This window comes from Triplophysa rosa, linkage group LG19 (assembly GCF_024868665.1).
Source record: "Triplophysa rosa linkage group LG19, Trosa_1v2, whole genome shotgun sequence".
NCBI classification, from domain to species: domain Eukaryota; kingdom Metazoa; phylum Chordata; class Actinopteri; order Cypriniformes; family Nemacheilidae; genus Triplophysa; species Triplophysa rosa.
The window spans coordinates 16407901-16426847 of NC_079908.1; the positions used below are offsets into that span (position 1 = coordinate 16407901).

General features: G+C 39.4%; 1 protein-coding gene across 1 annotated transcript in view; it reads left to right on the plus strand.

Moving 5' to 3' along the window:
- The first annotated feature begins 532 nt into the window (after positions 1 to 532).
- Positions 533 to 18947, plus strand: part of mmp17a (matrix metallopeptidase 17a) — a 55756-nt gene continuing 37341 nt past the window's right edge. Inside the window, exon 1 of the mRNA XM_057361146.1 lies at positions 533 to 1080. Within this exon, the coding sequence (XP_057217129.1) occupies positions 934 to 1080 (147 nt within the window). The 5' untranslated portion in view covers positions 533 to 933. The remainder of the gene's footprint in view (positions 1081 to 18947) is intronic.

The following is an 18947-nucleotide window of genomic DNA, read 5'->3' on the forward strand; positions in this document are numbered from 1 at the left end:
ATGCTCTTGACGGTCTGTCAGTGTGTCGTCACTCATGATCAACGGTTTACTCTCAACTTCCCTTAGAAATGTTAAGTCCGATCATTTATGCATCATTTGTGTTGTTCAAATGCATGCATATTTTGATATATAGAGTGTGCAAAATTATTTTTAACTGTATAGGCCTAAGTATAAAATGTCAAAGGTTAATTTACAGAATTGTGCTTTTTATAATCTGTGTTACTGAATAATATTTAAGTACTGCATGTAGGCCTACTTTGTGTAATTTATAGCTCGTAAACACTAGTATCAGCAAATAAGATATATATATTAAGATATGTTATTCCTTTACGAAAACCGTGGTTATAGTTTAATTTATATAATATTACTCGTTTTAAATGTGAACGTTTTTATTTTATTGTTTTATAGGCGGAGAAACAGAAACAACACAAAGGGCTCGTCATCAAGTCTGTCAGTCAGTGGCGTTTCAAACGGACGTCAGTGCCCCCGCAGGACCCCCCTCCCATCCGAGAACTATACAAGTTCTCCTCGCGCTTACCGCGCATCAGTCCGCTGTGTTCGGCGCGAAGCGAGCGGCACTTCTCTGACAGCAGCCAGCAGGTCCGATCTTACAGAGGTCTGATTCACAGCGGTTTCGATTCTTCTTCAGCGAAGGCTTTTTACTGTGTGTCTTTGGAAGTGAATACCACGCGACATTGATCAGCTCGCGAGGACCATTATAAATGTCATAACGTTATTGGCTGAAGACATGTAAACCTGTGTTCTGTTATCGTTTGTTTCTATGTGATATGTGTTTCACGTGCTTGCGCACCACAGTGATGTAGTTTGACTCTTTCTCGTGGACCGTTAAATGCCCGGGATTTGGATGATCTACACGGTGGATGCGGTGGAGGAAAAGACCGTTCTGTGAACACCGGCAGCGGTGAAGAAAACATGAAGTCTCTCAGTTTCCGAAAGTGGAAATCCTCCCGGAGCTCTTGGATTATTCACTCGGAGATGATTTTTCTGCCGATTCTTTGGTTTCTATGCCAAACTCGGGCGGCCCCGTCTATAACAACCGAGCAGATGGATATGGGGGTGGTATGTGCTCATTCAAGCCTCTCTTCCGACTAATAATTATTGTTGAAGCGGCGATAAAAAGCCGTGAAAGGAAAACCTGTGGCCCGTGAGTAGCCTATATAGAGAATTATTCGTATTAGACACGTCTGCGAATTTGAAAATGTAGTCACAATTTCAATTCCACGCGTTTTAATCCACTCACGCACCGGATTTACTTCATTTAACGTTATATCTTCACAGAAAGAAGTCAAGTTTGCCGCGCCAGTTTTGCCAGCAGAGCCAGTGAGCGAGTCTCAACTATCAAGCGGCTCATTTGTGTTTTCATTCGTTATCCGTTTACATAAACAACGTGTGGAGTGGACACACTATTTTTAAGACACAGTAACCATATAATTAAATAAGCTATGTGCAAACGAAAAGCCATGGTTGCACTATAACTAACAAAATCATTGAAAGAGTACGTCATGGTTTATTGTTCAGACGTGTGGGCTGTGTTTCTGCAAAACGTATTTTGTACAGTATGTCACGTTTGCGCGTTAGCAGAATGTGGGTATGATAACTTTCGAGGTGTGCGCGCACATGCGTTGTTGCATCCCTCATAATGCATCGTGTTTGTAGTGATGATGCGCTTTTCCCCCAAGAACCCACTTAATTTCATGCTGCGCGCGGTCTCGCACATAATGCGTGATAAGACATTCACGCACAGTGAGTGTAGGAGCGAACATGCACGTGAACGTAGCTGCACATCTGTCTCTTGAAGGAGAACGTGGAGTGGTAGCGAAGACAGAGGAGTTGATCAAATATTTGGGAATGCTTCCTGAACGCAGATTTGTTGTGTGATCAGTTTAATTGGCCGTTGCATTAAAAGTTGTGTTGAAGTGCTACTGTACAGTATGTGGTTTGTGATTCCTTGCAGAGGTAGTAATTTTTATTTTTTTATTTTTTGTTATGGATGCTTTTGAAGAGTTGCTGAACAAATGCCCTATTTACTAGTTATTTCTGAGGGCACCAGTCAGACGGACCTACTTGGTGTCCATAGGCAAGAACATAGAAGAACAAAACAACGTAGTAGTACTAGCTATATGTAAGCATAAAATGTATAGTGTAGTGGTGTCTGTTTGTGTTTGTGTGTGTGTGTGTATATATATATATATATATATATGGATCCATCGCTTTATTGTAAATGAACAAACAAAATTTGCGTCATGACAGCTTTAATAAGTGGAGTACTCATTTAATTCTGTACGAAAAAAAAATAGTTTGAGGAAAATAAGGGTGGGTAGATAATGACAGAATTTTTTACTTTAAAGCAAATCATCTGTGTTACTTGATGGGGCCGACTACATGTATACATATGAATGGGTGACTTCTTCTGTCACTGGAACACTTTTTCCCTGTGGAAGAACAGATACAGATATTGTGTTTGTTTACTTCCGATGTTGCATTCAGAATCCACTTTAGGGCACGTGCCCCCTCCGTTGAAATTATGGCGCTTCTGCTCTGAATTTCAGATTATTTCGCTTGGATGTACATCAGCAGTAAATGTGCACATTTTCAGTTTACACAAGGACTCCTAAACTCTCTTGTTGAATATTTCAGTGGTATTTTATATACTTCTTCAAAGAAATGGATTTGTGTAATCAATATGCTTATATCTTTTAGCAATAGTTTTCTAAGGACTATTCACAAAGTATGAGTATCAATCTCTTATAGTCAGATTTTTCCTTATTGAATTATTCTTCTATACATCCTTTAAAAGCTGCGCACTCAACATCTCAACAAGCTTTGTTTTGGACCAGCAAATGAAAAGGAATGAGTATAAGGGCTTTGTAAGAAACACCTTCGGTAATGACCCACATACTGTAAATCTAATCTGATGCCAGTTGGCACACACGTATAATGAGCCTGTTGATGTGTGCCAGTGTGTGACACTGCATGTCATCGAACCTCCGATGGCAAAACGTTGCTCAGACATCTAGAAAAGGATCTCCGCTGTGTTACACTGATGAGTTACAGCTTTCAGTGACAGCAGCTGATAATAACACTGCACTTACAGAAAGACACTTCTTTCACATTACATCTCCCACAGAGTAGTGTCCTGGCACTCACCCCACCCTTTCTTGCAGTGGCCATATGACAAAATCACAACCAGAGCACTCCACTGTTATTAGTTTAGCGCCCCAGACCGCTCGCGTTTGAATGAAGACTCTGGTAGACATGTCTGCCTCCGGGGGGCCAGACTTGGCACTGTGGGCTGTTGGCACAACAACACCTGATGGCTGCAGAGGATGCTTTTAGAGAACTAAAAGCCAGGGGTGATGAGACAGATGGCAAGGTATCGTCGTGCTGGGGTGGACGGGTGTTAAGTAAGAGTAACGTGATGGAGCAGATGGGTGTGTGGCTTGCTGATGGGGTTTAAGGCTGTTGCTCTGACTGCACAGAATGAGGGCAGCTAGTGCCTATGAACCCTTTGACATCTTGTAGCGTTCCTCTCCGAAAAAGAAGCAGCTTTTCAAACATCAGGGTCCCTATTATACTTTACCTTTTTATTTTGAGATATATATACAGTCATGAGTTAGATTCCTATTTGCTTAACTTGTTCAAATATGTGTAAATGTTGTTTTCTCTTTGTTTTTTAGAAGTTTTTATGTTGGCATAATAATGCATCACAGGTTGCCTTCTGCCTTGAATTCCTTGTTGCCAGACAGCTGTAATGTCTGTAACGAGAGCACCAGCTGGACCCATCGACAGATGCATGGGGCAGCGCATGGGCTCCTTTTCCATCAAACAATATTTCCGGCATTTCTCATTCTGCCCGCCTCCCTTGCTAGTGCCATTCTCATTACAGTACATACCACACGTTAGCGCACAAGTCCAGAGTGACTTATCCGCGCCAGATCCAAATAGCCTGTCTCCTCTGCTGTCACGAATATGTCCATCATCCACTGTGTCAGTTTGACCAATGTGCTCGCTCGCTGGCTTTCACTTCTAATTACCCAAAAGACTTGGCGAGCATGGGTGGCGTGAGCCAATGATTGATATCCAGAAGGAGGTGGTCATGAGCAGACACAGGCCAATCAAGAGAAGAAAACGGATAAGTAAAAGACCAGGGTGTACTAAAAGGGGCCGTGCCATTTGCAGAACTGGTAAACATATAATCAATAGCATTTCTCTTTGGCTGAGATAGACCTGTCTATCTGGAATAATGTACTGCAGATTGATTTGCCCTGGCAAAATCTCAGTAATTGTGTATGTCGGATAAAACTGCCTCCCATGTGTATTTCCTTGCAAAGATACTTTAATGCACGTCCTACTTTCTGTTGCCGTTCAGAAGTGTTGTGACCTCTAGTACATTGCCAAGCATCTTGGGGGTACGGATTTGGGACAAAGAGATTATTTTAGGAACAGGGTCTGTGGAGTAAAAGAGAATAGATTCGGCACAGCAGAAAGTGCGGGTGAGACATGTAGAATTGTGCACCTGTTAAAACCTGTTTTTATGCCGCTGATATGTAACTCGGACAATGACACTTATTGCTGTCATGATACACAGAACAGTAAGATTTTACCTGCAAAAAGACACCAGTTTAAAGTTTGCTAGCCGCAGGAGCTGCCCACCATTGATGCACATATTTTTGATCCCAAGCCATATTGCTATTTATTTTGTGTATGTCTAGGCAGAGGAAAACAATAGGAGGAAATGGTTCCTCATTCTCTTCCTGTGCAGTAAGCTATACTGTAGAATCCCTGGCTGGTAGCTTGAGATAGATAGCCAAATAGACATTTAAGGAGCCTCTGATGCTGTTTCAGTGAAGGATCAGAATCTTGTCATCTCATTGGCACCCAGAGCAGCTCATTCCCCTCAGGCTAATACCTTGCAGGGCTCTGGTTCATTCTTTCCCCGTAGCCTATCTAGATGACTTCAGAAGCAATCTGGATGCAGGTTCAGACACATGGTTAGTACTTTATAATGAGAACCATCTTAGGCGGGAAACATGCTTAAAACAAATGTCTTGGGGAGCTGCACATACATTGTCCCTACTGACTTGGATATTTGAAGGCTTGCTGCCACCAAAGGCTAAGCAGATGAAACGCATAAAGACACTACATGGACAAAAGTATTGGGGCGACCCCTTTTAATGAAGAGGTTTGACTACTAAAGTCATTTCGGTAAGAACAAATCTTAATGTTTCAGCATATAATGATACTCTAGAAAATGTGTGTTTCTAATTTCATAGCAACAGTTTGGACAGGGCCCTTTTCTATTCCAACATGATGGTGCGGAGTGCACACAAAAGAATAATTGATTCAGTCTAGTGTGGAAGAACTTGAATGGTCTACATGAAGCCCAGACCTGAACCCAGCTGAACATCTTTGAACCAAACACTCATCACCCAAACCCATCAATGACTTGTACACAGGGGAACAGTCATTTAAGAACAGGAAAAGGCTCTTCCAAGACAAAGATGGTAATGAAAGTCTTTAATATGCTATAGCATTAATATTTGTTTTGTATCTGGAAGTGCTGAAATATATAAACATGTTTATTAGAAGGGGGCTTCCTAGACCGTTGTCTATAAAGTGTATGAGTGATATGGAAAAATAAATCTAGTATCTGTACAAATACTCGAGCACAAATACTCAACATCTCATACGGTGCATATACAGTATTTAAGTTTCAAGTTCAAGTTGTGTGCTAGCATTCTGTTTTAACATGTACACTGGCAAAACGCACCTCAAATAGCTCCATGCACAGTGATGATGCATTTATTCCTGCTTGCTCCGAACATTGCAGCTCAGGGTAGTGATTATACTGAAAGCCTCAATGAGAAACCTCAGAAAACAGAGTGCCCTGTAATAAGTTAAATGCATGAGGGAATGAAAATAGCAGGACCCTACGCCAGCAGCTCGCTCACAGGACCAGATCAAACCGTGTGGTAAAGGAAGCAAGAAAGACGTCTCCGCACTGTCGTTGCATGCAATATTACACGCTTTCCATTGGATCCCTGATTTCAGCACTTTAGAACCAAAGCTGCTGTAGTCCAAAATCCAAAACCCCAAATCAACTCCATGTGTTCTCTTGGTCTTATTTTAGCTGAGGGGTACCCCTATCCTCCCCAGACAAGCTGGGATCAAGGGCATCTCGCAATGGCCATCCAAACGCCCAACAGGCTCTTATAATTACTGTGGTTTTGTGTTGGGTTGGCATGTTCCTTTGCAACCCAAAATAAACTTTAGGAAGAATAAAAAACTAAAAGAAAAACAACTAAAGAACTACCACAAAACCCCAAAAGCAGCAACAGAGCTTTTCTTAAACTGCTTGCAGAGTTAAACAGCTGCAGAGAATATTTTTCTGCCTTTTATTCAAGTCAACAACCGCCCCGATTGTAAATGTGTTGGCAAAAGGCCAGGTGACTTTTAAGAGCAGCCACTAGATTTAGGTGACAAATCTTATTATGGCCTCTAGTAGGATTGTTCATTTTCCAGGTCTTGGAGAGGAGCGTAAAAGGGGCTCCTGTAGTTTGTCTGTTATTTGCATATTTCGGTTCCGGATGAGATGACAGAACGAGTCAAAAAAAAGAAAGGCCGTCTCAGATGCAAGAGTGCCAGAGAAATCATTTTGGGAATGAATGGCTTTTGATGTGCTGGGAAAAAAGCTGTAAGATGTTGTGAAGTTTAAATGACATGGCTCTTTACCCGTCTGGTCCCTGTGAGAATAGGAGAGGGGAGGAAAGGCATCTTTGAGGCAGCTATTTTTTTCTATGGCTTGTTTGATAAATGTACTTGTACAGATAACCTGTACTGAAGATTTAGACAGTCAAGGTCCTATGCATGACTTCACCTTGGTCAAGTAAAATAAATCACCATAACTTCACAGAAAGTCAGTTAAATAAGGAAATCTCTGCATTTTACAAAAATGATTTTTTTTTAATCATACAGTCTCACACCACATCCTAACCAAACGCGATGCGATGAGATTCCTGCGATAAGCCATTTGCGCGAAAAGGGGGCGGGACGCGACAATCAATCACAAAACAGCCAATCAGAACAGTTTTTCTCTGTCCACGCACCCTCTCCCTGCAGCTGAAGAGTGCATATAGTGCTCATGACTTCAGTGACGCCTCACCGGACGCTATGCTAATTTCAGAATCTAAACGTATGTAATCAAACGTATATAGCCTGTCCTTATACATGTTTGGCAATTATTATTCATGAGGTGCAGAACTTGCATCGAATGCGATCGTTGTGTGGGCCGGGCTGTCAGCTGCGACGTCGCAGAAATATAAACCGTTTCTAAAAGCTGGTTAGGACAAAACCTCTGATTAACACGGAAAAGAGACTAGGGATGCGCCGAATGTTCGGCCACTGAATATGTTCGGACGAAAATAGCAAAAAACGCAAGTTCGGTGTTCGGCCGAATGTTTGAAATGGCCGAATAAATTTTACCGAACATGACTCGTGATACGATCAAGCAGCAACCAGCGCAGAGAGAGAGAGATACGCGTGCGCTTCATTACTGCCGCAAACATTTTGGCTGTGTGTGTGCGTGCGTGTGTGTGTGTGGAGCATTTTAAAGTGTCAGAGAAAGACACAGCACGGGACTTGCCACATGGAAGTAAATTTTTGAATGAAAGCGTCTTACCGGTCGGTAACTTTACTTCAGACGGAAGCGGGCTGTCTGACAGTAGCCCCGCCGCTCGCGACATCATACAGTGGTCACGTGCACACAGTTCCCTGTACTAAACAACTTGTCAAAGTATGTTCTGTGCATCCACGAGTGCACCTTCTGAGAGAACAGTCAGCTTTTGTGGGCGGAGTTTGGAGGAGAGACGTGAACTGAAATGGTTGTCAGTCAGCATCAGTCAGAATTGCTTGCATTGGATGTTTTTTTTTCTCAAATCATTTTGCAATGCAGCCTATAATAATCCAACAGTTTTAGTTTATTCGTATTTTTAGCTTATAGGCCTAATGTGGAATGACAGTTTTTAATGAAGTGTTTTGTTGTAGGGGTACAGAGTAACTTGCATTACATTCTTTTAGCAGTCAGTTATACGCCTAATTAATATAGGCTATTCATGAAGGGAGAGGGCTCAATTTTTTGTTTGAATTTACTTTGTTTTGCTCAATTTTTGTATTAAGTTGTATTGTATTTTATTGAAAAGCAAGACAAATTATAAAAAGCACATTTTGACTATTCAGTTTGTGCAATAGTGAAAAAAATAGCTTAAAAAAAAAGGAAAAAAAAAAGCAAAAAACCATGTTCGGTGTTCGGTATTATTCGGCCTTCTTCCAAGTGTTTCACATCATGTTCGGCTTCGGCCAAGAATTTTCGTTTTGGTGCATCCCTAAAAGAGACCCTTTATCGCATGTCGCGGCATCGCATCGCATTTGGTTAGGACACGGTGTCAGCGTATTCGTTTTTTTAAATAAAATGAACCCAAAAACACGTTTTGGTTGGTACCATTGAACTAAACACAATTATCTTGCGCCAGATGAAAATATTCCCCAAAATCGAATCATTTTTGTCCCGTAGCATGCACTTTGTCATAACCTAGGCTAATTCACAATGATCCAACAAGTGTCACAAAACACATTTGTTGGATCAGTGTGAAACCCCTGTTGGTGTTTGTTGTATCAATGTGAATGAGAATTTAGATTGTTGGTGTTTAATTGAGTAATGTTCTTTAAATACATGATTTTATTATTTATAAAAACGCAGTGAAGTTTTGTTTTCAGCAACATTCTTTATTAAACAGGACCGATTAAGATTAGACAAGATTTACTGAAATGTATATTACACAGCATTATCTTGTATCAGTACTGTCATTTTTATGTCTGTACAAGATGATATAGTGGGTAAAGCTTAAGGCTTGTAAACAGATGGTTACTGTTTTGAAAACAGAAACGAGTGCATGATTGTCTTGAGCAATGTTTCCCTTCCACAAAGACTATGTAATACTTCTATTTAGAATAAAAGTTAAATACCCACTCACTTATTAGCTTAACCATTTCTTGAACACAACCAAAATCATTTAGATTGGCTTATTTTTTATTAAGTATTTAGCGTAGTGCATTCAGTTCATTTGAATTAATATATGGCCGGACCACTTGACCTGACCGTTTAAATAAATCTAACATTTAATGGGGTTTTTTTGAGTGCAGAATGGCAGATTATATTGCTACAGAGCTCACCAGTGGCACTATTTTTCAGTAGCCTTGCTTTTCATTCATTTTCTTTGTAGGCTTTTTATATAATTCTTTAATAAAGCGTTCTAAGCCATGAACAAACCAGCCAGCTCCAACTGAGCTTTGTGAAGGCCGCTCAGGTTTCTCCACGCTAGACCTTGCTTTGTGAACATGCTGGAACAGGAAGGTACTTCACATTCTATTGAAAATTTTTGTCTAAAATGTATGGAATGATTTTGTGGACTAAATTAAAAAGGTATTGCAAACTGCATTTGCAAATCGTTTTCTATTTGTTCGTGTCAAAATTGTGACATAATTCAAACGCAAATGCAAACTGTTTGCATTTGCATTTACGCGAACGTACAATGTCTGCCAAATTTCAAAAGGAAAAGCAAAGTCTATTTGCAAATGAATTACCTTTGTCTTACGAGTTACGTCCCTGCCATATTTAAATCGCAATAGCAATTCCCCATATGCCATTTCACTTCCTCTGGCGTCGCGTATTAAGCCTGCCAAAACTCAAATGAAATCGCAAATCTCTTTGCATTTGCTTTTCCCCTGACTTGTACAGAAACCTGTCAATCAATGGCGGGGGTGGGCTTATTCAACGGGGCGTGTTTGTATCGGGAAGTGACATCATTCACCGTCGAAATGGAACTTAAGTAAATACATGTGATACAGCTAAACACATTAGGAGTGAAGTTACAACTGCACTCACAATCGGCGTTGAAAACAGTGCAGTTTTTTTGTTTGTTTGGAAATAACTTGCGCTCGAACTCTGGGCTCAGAGCGGCATCGCTTAGCATGTGAAACTTCGGTGCAGGATGGATAATCATCACCTTCTGCAACATTCCTCTACACATGTTTGTTTATGGTATTCGTTTTCACAGTACTCCGAACTCAAAGCGAGGACATGACATTTATTGACAACACTGTGACCGTTTTTTGCATCATGATTAATACGTGTTGTAAATCATAACAAAACATGTTCACTTTGTATGAATAAACAGCATCCTGCATTATCATTGTTGTTCATTATGCATATAACAAGTTAATAATAAATTACAAAAGTATGTGAATTCTACATCTCTTTATTTGTGTATCATAACATAGTGAGACAAAGACAAACTTGTGCTCTAGTGTTTTAGTGAGTTTGCTGGACACAGAAGTAGCTGTCATCTACAAATTACTAGATGGAGTTGTTGCTGTATTTAAAATGTAATTTCCGAACAGCCTTGTCAACAACATGTGCAGTAAATGAGCCCATCAGCTGATGCACCAACCTGAGAAATTCATGTAATTATGATGAATCCACACTGCTTCAATATGACTTTTATTGGTAGCTCATTGAGATCACCAAACCACTGTTTGTGTTTATCGAGCCCGTTGAACTTCTTTAAATTATACTTGTTAAGTGCCGCAATTGTGATTCATTGTAAAGATTTTCTCTATTTGAAACTTTGCATCTGATCCTCGTTTGTTCCATTATTGTTATTTTGGCTTTTAGCTGTAGCTGAATCCCTTTCAGCCACAACCGGTGTCACCTAAGTGTTGGACTGACACTGCGACGGTGAATGACGTCACTTCCCGATACAAACATGCCTCGTTGAATAAGCCCACCCCCGCCATTGATTGACAGGTTTCTGCACAAGTCAGAGGAAACGCAAATGCAAAGGGATTTGCGATTTCATTTGTGTTTTGGCAGGCTTAATACGTGACACCAGAGGGAGTGAAATAGCATATGGGGAATTGCTATTGCGATTTAAATATGGCAGGGTTGTAACTTGTAAGACACAGGTAATTCATTTGCAAATAGACTTTGCTTTTCCTTTTGAAATTTGGCAGACATTGTACGTTCGTGTAAATGCAAATGAAAATGGTTTGCATTTGCGTTTGAATTATGTCACAATTTTGACACGAACAAATAGAAAACGCATTTGCAAATGCAGTTTGCAATTCCTTTTTACTTTAGTCCGCAGAATCACTCCATAAAAATGATTGAATAGCTGAAGGTTTGATTTAATGCACCTGACTGTAACGGGTGAAATAGTCAAACATGGTAATTAGAAGAGAATGTTCAAATATTTTTGGCTATGTTGTGTATTATCGCTTCAAAAGTCTCACAACTCAGAATAGGTCTGTATTGAAAGGTTTATACGTTGTTTTCAAAAAATCTAATTCTCTGTGGACAAAATGAGTGGATTTTTTACTTCAGAACCTCACTGCTTTGCTCTATTGAGATATGTCTTTAGCCACGCTACGAAGCCATGATCTAGACCACTTAGTACCCTTAATTCCAAAAAGTTTTAGAACTGTTTGTATTCTAGTAAAAATTAAAAAGTTCAGTTCCAAAAACAAGGCTACATACAGTCAGTTAATTATTTTATGGCACAACAACTCCCATAGCTGTGCTAAGAACAACATGCAGGCCTGTTTATGATCTTTGTTGACCTCTTCAGCGTCTTTGACATGCGTTTTGACATGTATGGATGAAGGACCAGTGTTGAGTGTTTCACAGTTTAGATTAATGACAAAAATCTTCTTAAAGCATTGTTTAAAATAGGCAGAACGAAACAAGCACATGTCCAAAAGTATTGCTGATGTCTGCATCACCTAGCAACCGTGCAGCCATGATGGTATATTGCTGGCTCTGGAGGAGACAAGACAGGGAAGAATACAGATTTGAGATTCAGGAGGCGTAGCGCCATGTCTGCCCCCACTAACCCAAGCTACAATTGCATAATTTGTCAAAGAATTAGCATGTCTCAGAAGCGATCCTATATTGGCCAAAGAGGCCGCTGATCACCATTAAAGCAGAAGTCACCGCATTTGACGCAGTGCTATTAGTAGCCAAAGAGAGAAGTCATTTGATTCTTCAGTTGTATATTTATCAGGAGCCTCTTATGGCTGTTCTGAACTTTTAAGCCTATTCGTTTGTCATGGTAATGTGTTGAATTCAGTTAAAGAGGGCCTTTGGGCCATCTCTTCGAATGTAAAAACAGATATTAAGGAGAGCGTTGGTTATATTTTTCCCACTCGGATTGGGGTGATAATAGCTGGGTCAATGGGTCTGTCTCATGGGGAAAGTAGCAGTTTTTAGTGGGCTTTTATGCTAATTTTAGTTTTAAGCTGCTCCTCAAGGAAATGAACATTTAAAGCTTCGAATAAACAAATGTTCGCAGCTGTCAAGCTGTGGCTGAATAACTTACCTCTTAAAACACTCCTGCTTTCTTCAGATTCCAGTCTCCTACATCGTTCTCTCGAAATTATATCTCAGCTTGTTAATTTTGATTATGCTTCAGTGGGCGTTGAGCATGCATATAATAATGTAGTATTAAATAAACTCAATAGGACAGCAATCATGCAGATATACAGTCGGGTTGTATTCTTGCTTGTGTGACTTGGCTTTATTATCCATGTCATTAACCCTCATATGCATGAATTATTAAGTCACAAAAAAGAATATATTTATTTATAATGAATTAAAGTGCTACGTGTAATTTTTTGGAAGATCTATTGACAGAAATGCAATATATTATACACAACTATATCTTCAGAGGTGTATAAAGACCTTACATAATGAAGCATTTTTTATTACCTTAGAATGAGCTATTTCTATCTACATACTTGCGTGGAATTCGCCATGTTGTTTCTACAGTATCCCTATGGACAAACTGCTCTACAGATCGTGTTTCGTACCTACATTATCTCCTTCGGCAAAGACGCGAAAACGTGACGACATCTTGCTCCTGTGTCAGCCACCGCAGTGCTTCAAAAGGGAGGCGGAGGAGTGGAGTGAGCAGTTGATTGCAATTCGCAAACCCGACCGCTAGATGCCACTAAATTTCATAAACTGGCCCTTTAAGAGTTAGAAATGCCTTTAAAACCTCTGTCCATCATGCATTAGGGAGTTAATGTTCAGCATTATTATTTTTAAAAGGCCAGCTTTGATTTTATTGATCAGTTTAGCATAGTAAACCCTAAAAAGTACAATGAAGAGAATCCATTAAAGGCACCCCCACTAAATAAGTGTCAACAGTTGTGACCCCTGCACTTTTAAGTGACAGTATTGGGGAAAATAATTGGGGAAAGTATTGGGCATTTAGTTTTCCTTGGGACAAGCTCCCTGGTCAGTAGTCTTTGTATTCTTTATCTTTGTTTACCTAGCAGATGTAGACATGCAGTTCTTGTAGGGATGAAGCTGCACATTCATCTGTGTCATCACCCTACTGCCATCTTTATGAGTCTGCCGCTTACTCCCCTTAGGGCTAATGCACTATACTGAGTGCTTGTCAAACGCCAATGTGCTCTGGGCTTAATCCCAATTTGCTTTGTAACATTAAGATAATAGGCAGGCGGTACACTCTGCGAACGCTGTGTTATTATCAAATTATCAGGTTTAAAATACCTTCCTAAATATTAAACATCTTATCGATTCAAAATCCAGCAGATCTCACGTGGCTTTTATCTCAGCTCTAAAATATACTGTATTATTAAAACGGACTCTTTGCAGCAGTAAAACTGTTCTGATAAGGAAATTCCCAACGTAAAAGATCAAGTGTGATTAAATAAGCAATATTGTAAATTCATTTTTATTTTTTATTTTTTTCAAATGGATCTTGGGCATGTTTTTGTTTTATTGATAGTACTTTTTAGGATGTAAAGCAACATGTGCAACAGTTCTCTGAATCAGTTAGCAAAGTGCTAATAAGATTGTACGAACTGGAGGTTTTGCTAAGTTTGTGCCAGAGTATCCCTCATGATATCAAAATCAATTTGAGTTAAACGCAGGTTATAAGAACGAGTTTAGGCTGTTTCAATACCTTGCAAAGGCAATATCAAAGCGTGGCAGGATGAGTCTGATCATCTGACTCTTCTATTCATCTCTTCTCATTTCAAAGGTCAGAAATCTCCTGCAAGCGATATGCGGACAGCGCTCATTGCCTCTAGTGCCCATTCGCTTTCAGAGATAAGTACCAAACAAAGCTTTTGTTTTCTTGTTAATAATCTCTTTAAATACTGGAGGATATCTCAATGCTGAGACTCCAAAACAATACAATTGAATTTTGATCCGTTCCTTCGTTTCAGAGATGCTGATGTATCGGTTGACATTTAAATGTTGTTACGTCTTGAATTGTAAAATCACAGGCTCCTCCTTGAGCGCTCTGTTCATTTTTTCACAGAACCTTTGGGGCATTTTAGTAATTTCATAAACTGAGCCGATTAGCAGTTATTAGTAGCTCACGGCCCCGGGAGCATTTCGAACATGAAGACTTTTTCTTTGTTGTGGCCTCTGTAATGATATGACAGACCTTCTCTGATCACACGGACCCATCCGCGAAAATCTTGTCCTGGTACAGAGGAAACAGACATCTAATTTAGCCTTAGAACAGTGCTTCAGAGCACACTAAGAATTGATTCACTGACTCAGACAAGGGACACAAAGCTATTTTTACACCTTCCTAACTGAGTCACTTCATTCAGCAGTCTATGCATTCATGTTTGTTTGGAGTAGGCTGCAGAAATGGAAATGCTTTCAATTGTCATATTTTCCACGACATCTAATTTAATAGTACGGGGACATTCTCTCCCAAAATGCTTATTGTGTTTATGCGAGTTATTCAGTAAATATTAACGTTTGCTTGGTTGAAGGAGAATACGCACATAACAAAGCATAGATGTGTTATTTTATTGCTCTGTGCTTTCAGTGTTATCAGAATGTGAAGTTTGTTACAGGCTGATGCAGAAGGCAGCCTCCACGTTGTAATTGTAAGGTTGCCCGCAACTTTTTATATCTTCTGGGACGTTTGTTCATGCTTGTGAATGCGCATATTCTCCTGTCAACACTTTGGCTTTTCAGCAACAGTTGCCACCATTCTATAGGCTAGTTCTCCTCCCAGGCTGTGTGCATATGTGCGATGAAGTCCATCTTCACGACAATGGTGTGGTTGACTGCGACAGCTGGTTTACATAGATATGCTCTCACAACTAGAACCTGAAAATAACTTTCATACACTACCAGCCAAAAGCTTGTATGTAACTCCATTTTCCAGATTGTAAACCAATGATGAAGTCACCAAAATTATGAATAATCACAATTCGGAAATACAAAAATGTTGTATTCTATCACGTCTGTATTTTTTAAGTGTATACTCTTAAAAATAAAAGGGCTAAACAGTGTCATACAAGAACTATTTTCGGCTGTATGGTTCGATAAAAAATTCACAGAACCTTTCTGCTGCACAAAAAAATCTTTGCTGCCTTAACTTTTTAAAATCAACTTAGTTTTACAAGTCTAAATATTTTAAGTTTTTGCCAGTGGTGAGTTAATATAACTAGAAATTGAGTTGATATATAAAACTTATTTAAAAAATATTTGAAATTGCTTAACTTATTTTAATGTGATAAAATAAGTTAAAAAAGCTGAAATTACATGTAAAGCCAAGTTGACTGTGCTTATGACAGCAAAGAATTTTTAATAGCGCAGGTTCTTAAGACTGTAAAAAGGTAAGAAATAAATGATTCTTTAAGGACCTTTGACTGATTGGTTGTTTGGAGGACAAAAAATTGAAAATCTTCTATGGCATTGCTGTGAAGAACCTTTTATAGCCCCAGTGTAGCCAAAAAAATGAATCAAAATGCTTGTTTGCTAAAGAAATTTCAAACGTTTATTCGTTTGCAAAAAATATCGTTTAAAGACCTTTAAGATCATCAATTTAAGTGTGTTTGTGTACTTTTGATGGGTACTGTACTGTATGTTTCTATAATTGTGCATGCACCAGGAAATGTTTAGTTTTAAGAAGCTGACTCATGTTTTCCCACTTTAACTCTCTGGAGGTTAATTACGAGCATATGGGAGAGTCTGTCAGAAAGCGCTGTGTGTCTGAATGACTTTTCCGCCCACCATATTTTACAGTATATGGAACATGTAATAAATATCACAGTGGGGATGCTGCTCCAGACATTTTCTGATCCCCCGTTTGTGAACTTTGGATGGTTGCCATGTCAGTCCATTGGCCAAATGGATGCAACTACAAGTGATTACGGAGGTTCAGACTCACTGCGGTAGTTATATTATATAACCACCGTAACAGAAAATTGTTCCCGACATCAGGGTTTGTTTATTTTTAAATCTGTTTCAGTTCTTGTTTACCATTCCCGTTTTCCCAGTGGTAAAAGGAGCCGCAACCTGAGCGTACATAAAAAGTGACTACTACTTAGCTTAGATCTTTTCATCATTGCTTTCTAACTAAATATTTGATTGGAAATATGTTTGTAACTTTGTATGCCAGGGACAAGTGCCTGCTTGCTAAATTGTGCCAACTGTAGCAGAAGGATCAAATGCTGCTAACTTCAGCAGGGATTTCCGCACGCAAGTCTTGAAATATATGAGTGAATGTGAGATGCCCAAGCTTTGTTGAACAGAGGGAACAGCCTTTTCGAGCCGGAATTAGAGAATGCATGCAACGAGACTGAAGCGGAAAGCAAGACGAGGGATACAAAAGAAAAAATCTTATTTAAATGTGTCTGGCTTATTCCGTATGCTTCTTGCACTACATTGAATATGAATTGATTTTCAAATCATTGGGCATATGTGACTTCATAATGGTTTTGTGCTTGGTGTTCTGTTTGAGGAATGTAATTTCATTGTATGCACTCTATAAGGCCACAGCATCGAAACTCATTTGCCGTAAATACAATCACCTTCAGTGGCGGATCGTTCGACGCTGCTGCAATAGGGATGAGTCACGATGGTCCACCGGTCGCCCCAACAACTGATTAGTTCTGTAGTGAGGTTGACCAGCTTAATGATTCCCAGCCGAAGGTACGTGGGCTACTCTAAAAGATTTTGTGTTGCTCCGTAAAGTTGTAAAATAGAAGTTATGAGTATGACTCATTTGAATTACATTTTCTAAATTTCTGTGATTGACAAAACATTTTGAAAGACACGGTAACTGCTGTACATTGTTTCATGGTTTGGTGTCAACGAAGTGTTTTTCTAGCCCTGCAAAGCATCATTACGACAGCTACACAGATGAAAATCATTGCAAGTATGTGTTTAATGTTATAGCAGCAGTTTGTTACATATGCCTCTATATCGCTATCTGTTTAAAATATAAAATGGTTGGATACTTAAACCATGCAAAGAATAGAAGTCAAATTATGTCATAAGGAGATATTTTGAAGACCCAATCAACATTAGGTCCCACCCTGATAGCACACATACATCTGGGAGACATAATCTACATAAAAAATGTATTGTTGGCATTTACATCTGCAAGACATATTTTTTATTGTTTGCTCATCTGCAGTACCGTCCTTTAGATGTCTCCTGTCATATTTCATATAGACATAGAAGATATCTGTAAGATTCTTTATTTAAAATAAATGTAAAAGTGCCTCTTCTAAAACATTTATAAGATGTTTTTACACTGCAGATGTTTTCCAGATCTTTAGCAGACATCTTACAGACGTACAGTATCTGTGCTATCTGGGCACTGACTTCCATAGTATGGACACAAAACCACAGAGACATTTCTAAAAATATCTTCTTTTGAGAGTCAGAGGTGTTGAATAAAATTCATTTTTGTTTGAACTATCCCTTTAATTATGCAGCGCTAAAGTGCAACTATAGTATAGAAAACTCATTGACTGATTGATTTTTGGAAATATGTAGTTTAGCGCGGCTCTACTGTTGACAAAAGATTTTGCTCCGTCAGTCATAAAGTCTGTCTTTTTCCTATCCAGGTCGACCCCTATTGAGTTGCAGTGAGATAAAATGAACCCAGCCGTTAACCTGACACAGAAGCTTACTTTTTGAAGGATCTGCCGTATTGAACTCCTCCAAGTGTTTAATGAATCTGCTTGTAGGTGTCCACCGGTGATTTTCGCAAAGGTTTAATGGTGCGTGATGTCCATTAGCCTCTGGCCACTGAGGAAACGGATTTGACTAATTCTCTCAATTCTTTCTCAGTTCTGTCTGTTCTTACGTCATTTGACCAAACACACTCACACCATTGCTCGCTGTAGGTACTGCAGAAGGTTAAAGGAGACGATTTTGATATGCACACAATCCAACCCCAGGGCAATATTGATCAGTTTACAGCCCTCAGACCCCACAGAAAGCCAGCATGTCTGATCCTTTATATTGTCATACTGCCCATTTAATTATCTGTTTGTGTGTGGGTACATCTGTCACCTCCACACTCTGTAAATCGTCCAATGATTTCAATCTTTTCCCATTCAAGTAGACTTGATGGGCATGATGGATAGATTGGTCTGACTTGCTTATAAATGTCATAGCTAAACCAATATCTTCTGTACTGTCATATTGTGCTCAAAATGTCACAAAAAATTGTCAAGATGTTGCCTTCCACTGAGTCTCAGTTACAGCAAATTGACAGTGTATGGAAGATATTGTGACATGGCAGATCTGATTCTGGTTGGAAAAGTACTTGCACCCTGTCATATGCAATACAAATGTCTTGTTTTTCCACTTTATTGACGCCATGTGCTGTAGATGATAATGCACGGCGGTACTGAAGTTTGACTTTGTAAAAAACAGTATTCCATACTTAAAATTATTTAGTATTCCGTACTTAAAATTATGAAGTCCCATTGCAGGTTGTTGTAAAGAAATACCTGCGTGTTGATGTGGTAGGTGGTCCGCTTCTGAGATGAATGATCGCTGGATTCTCGATTGC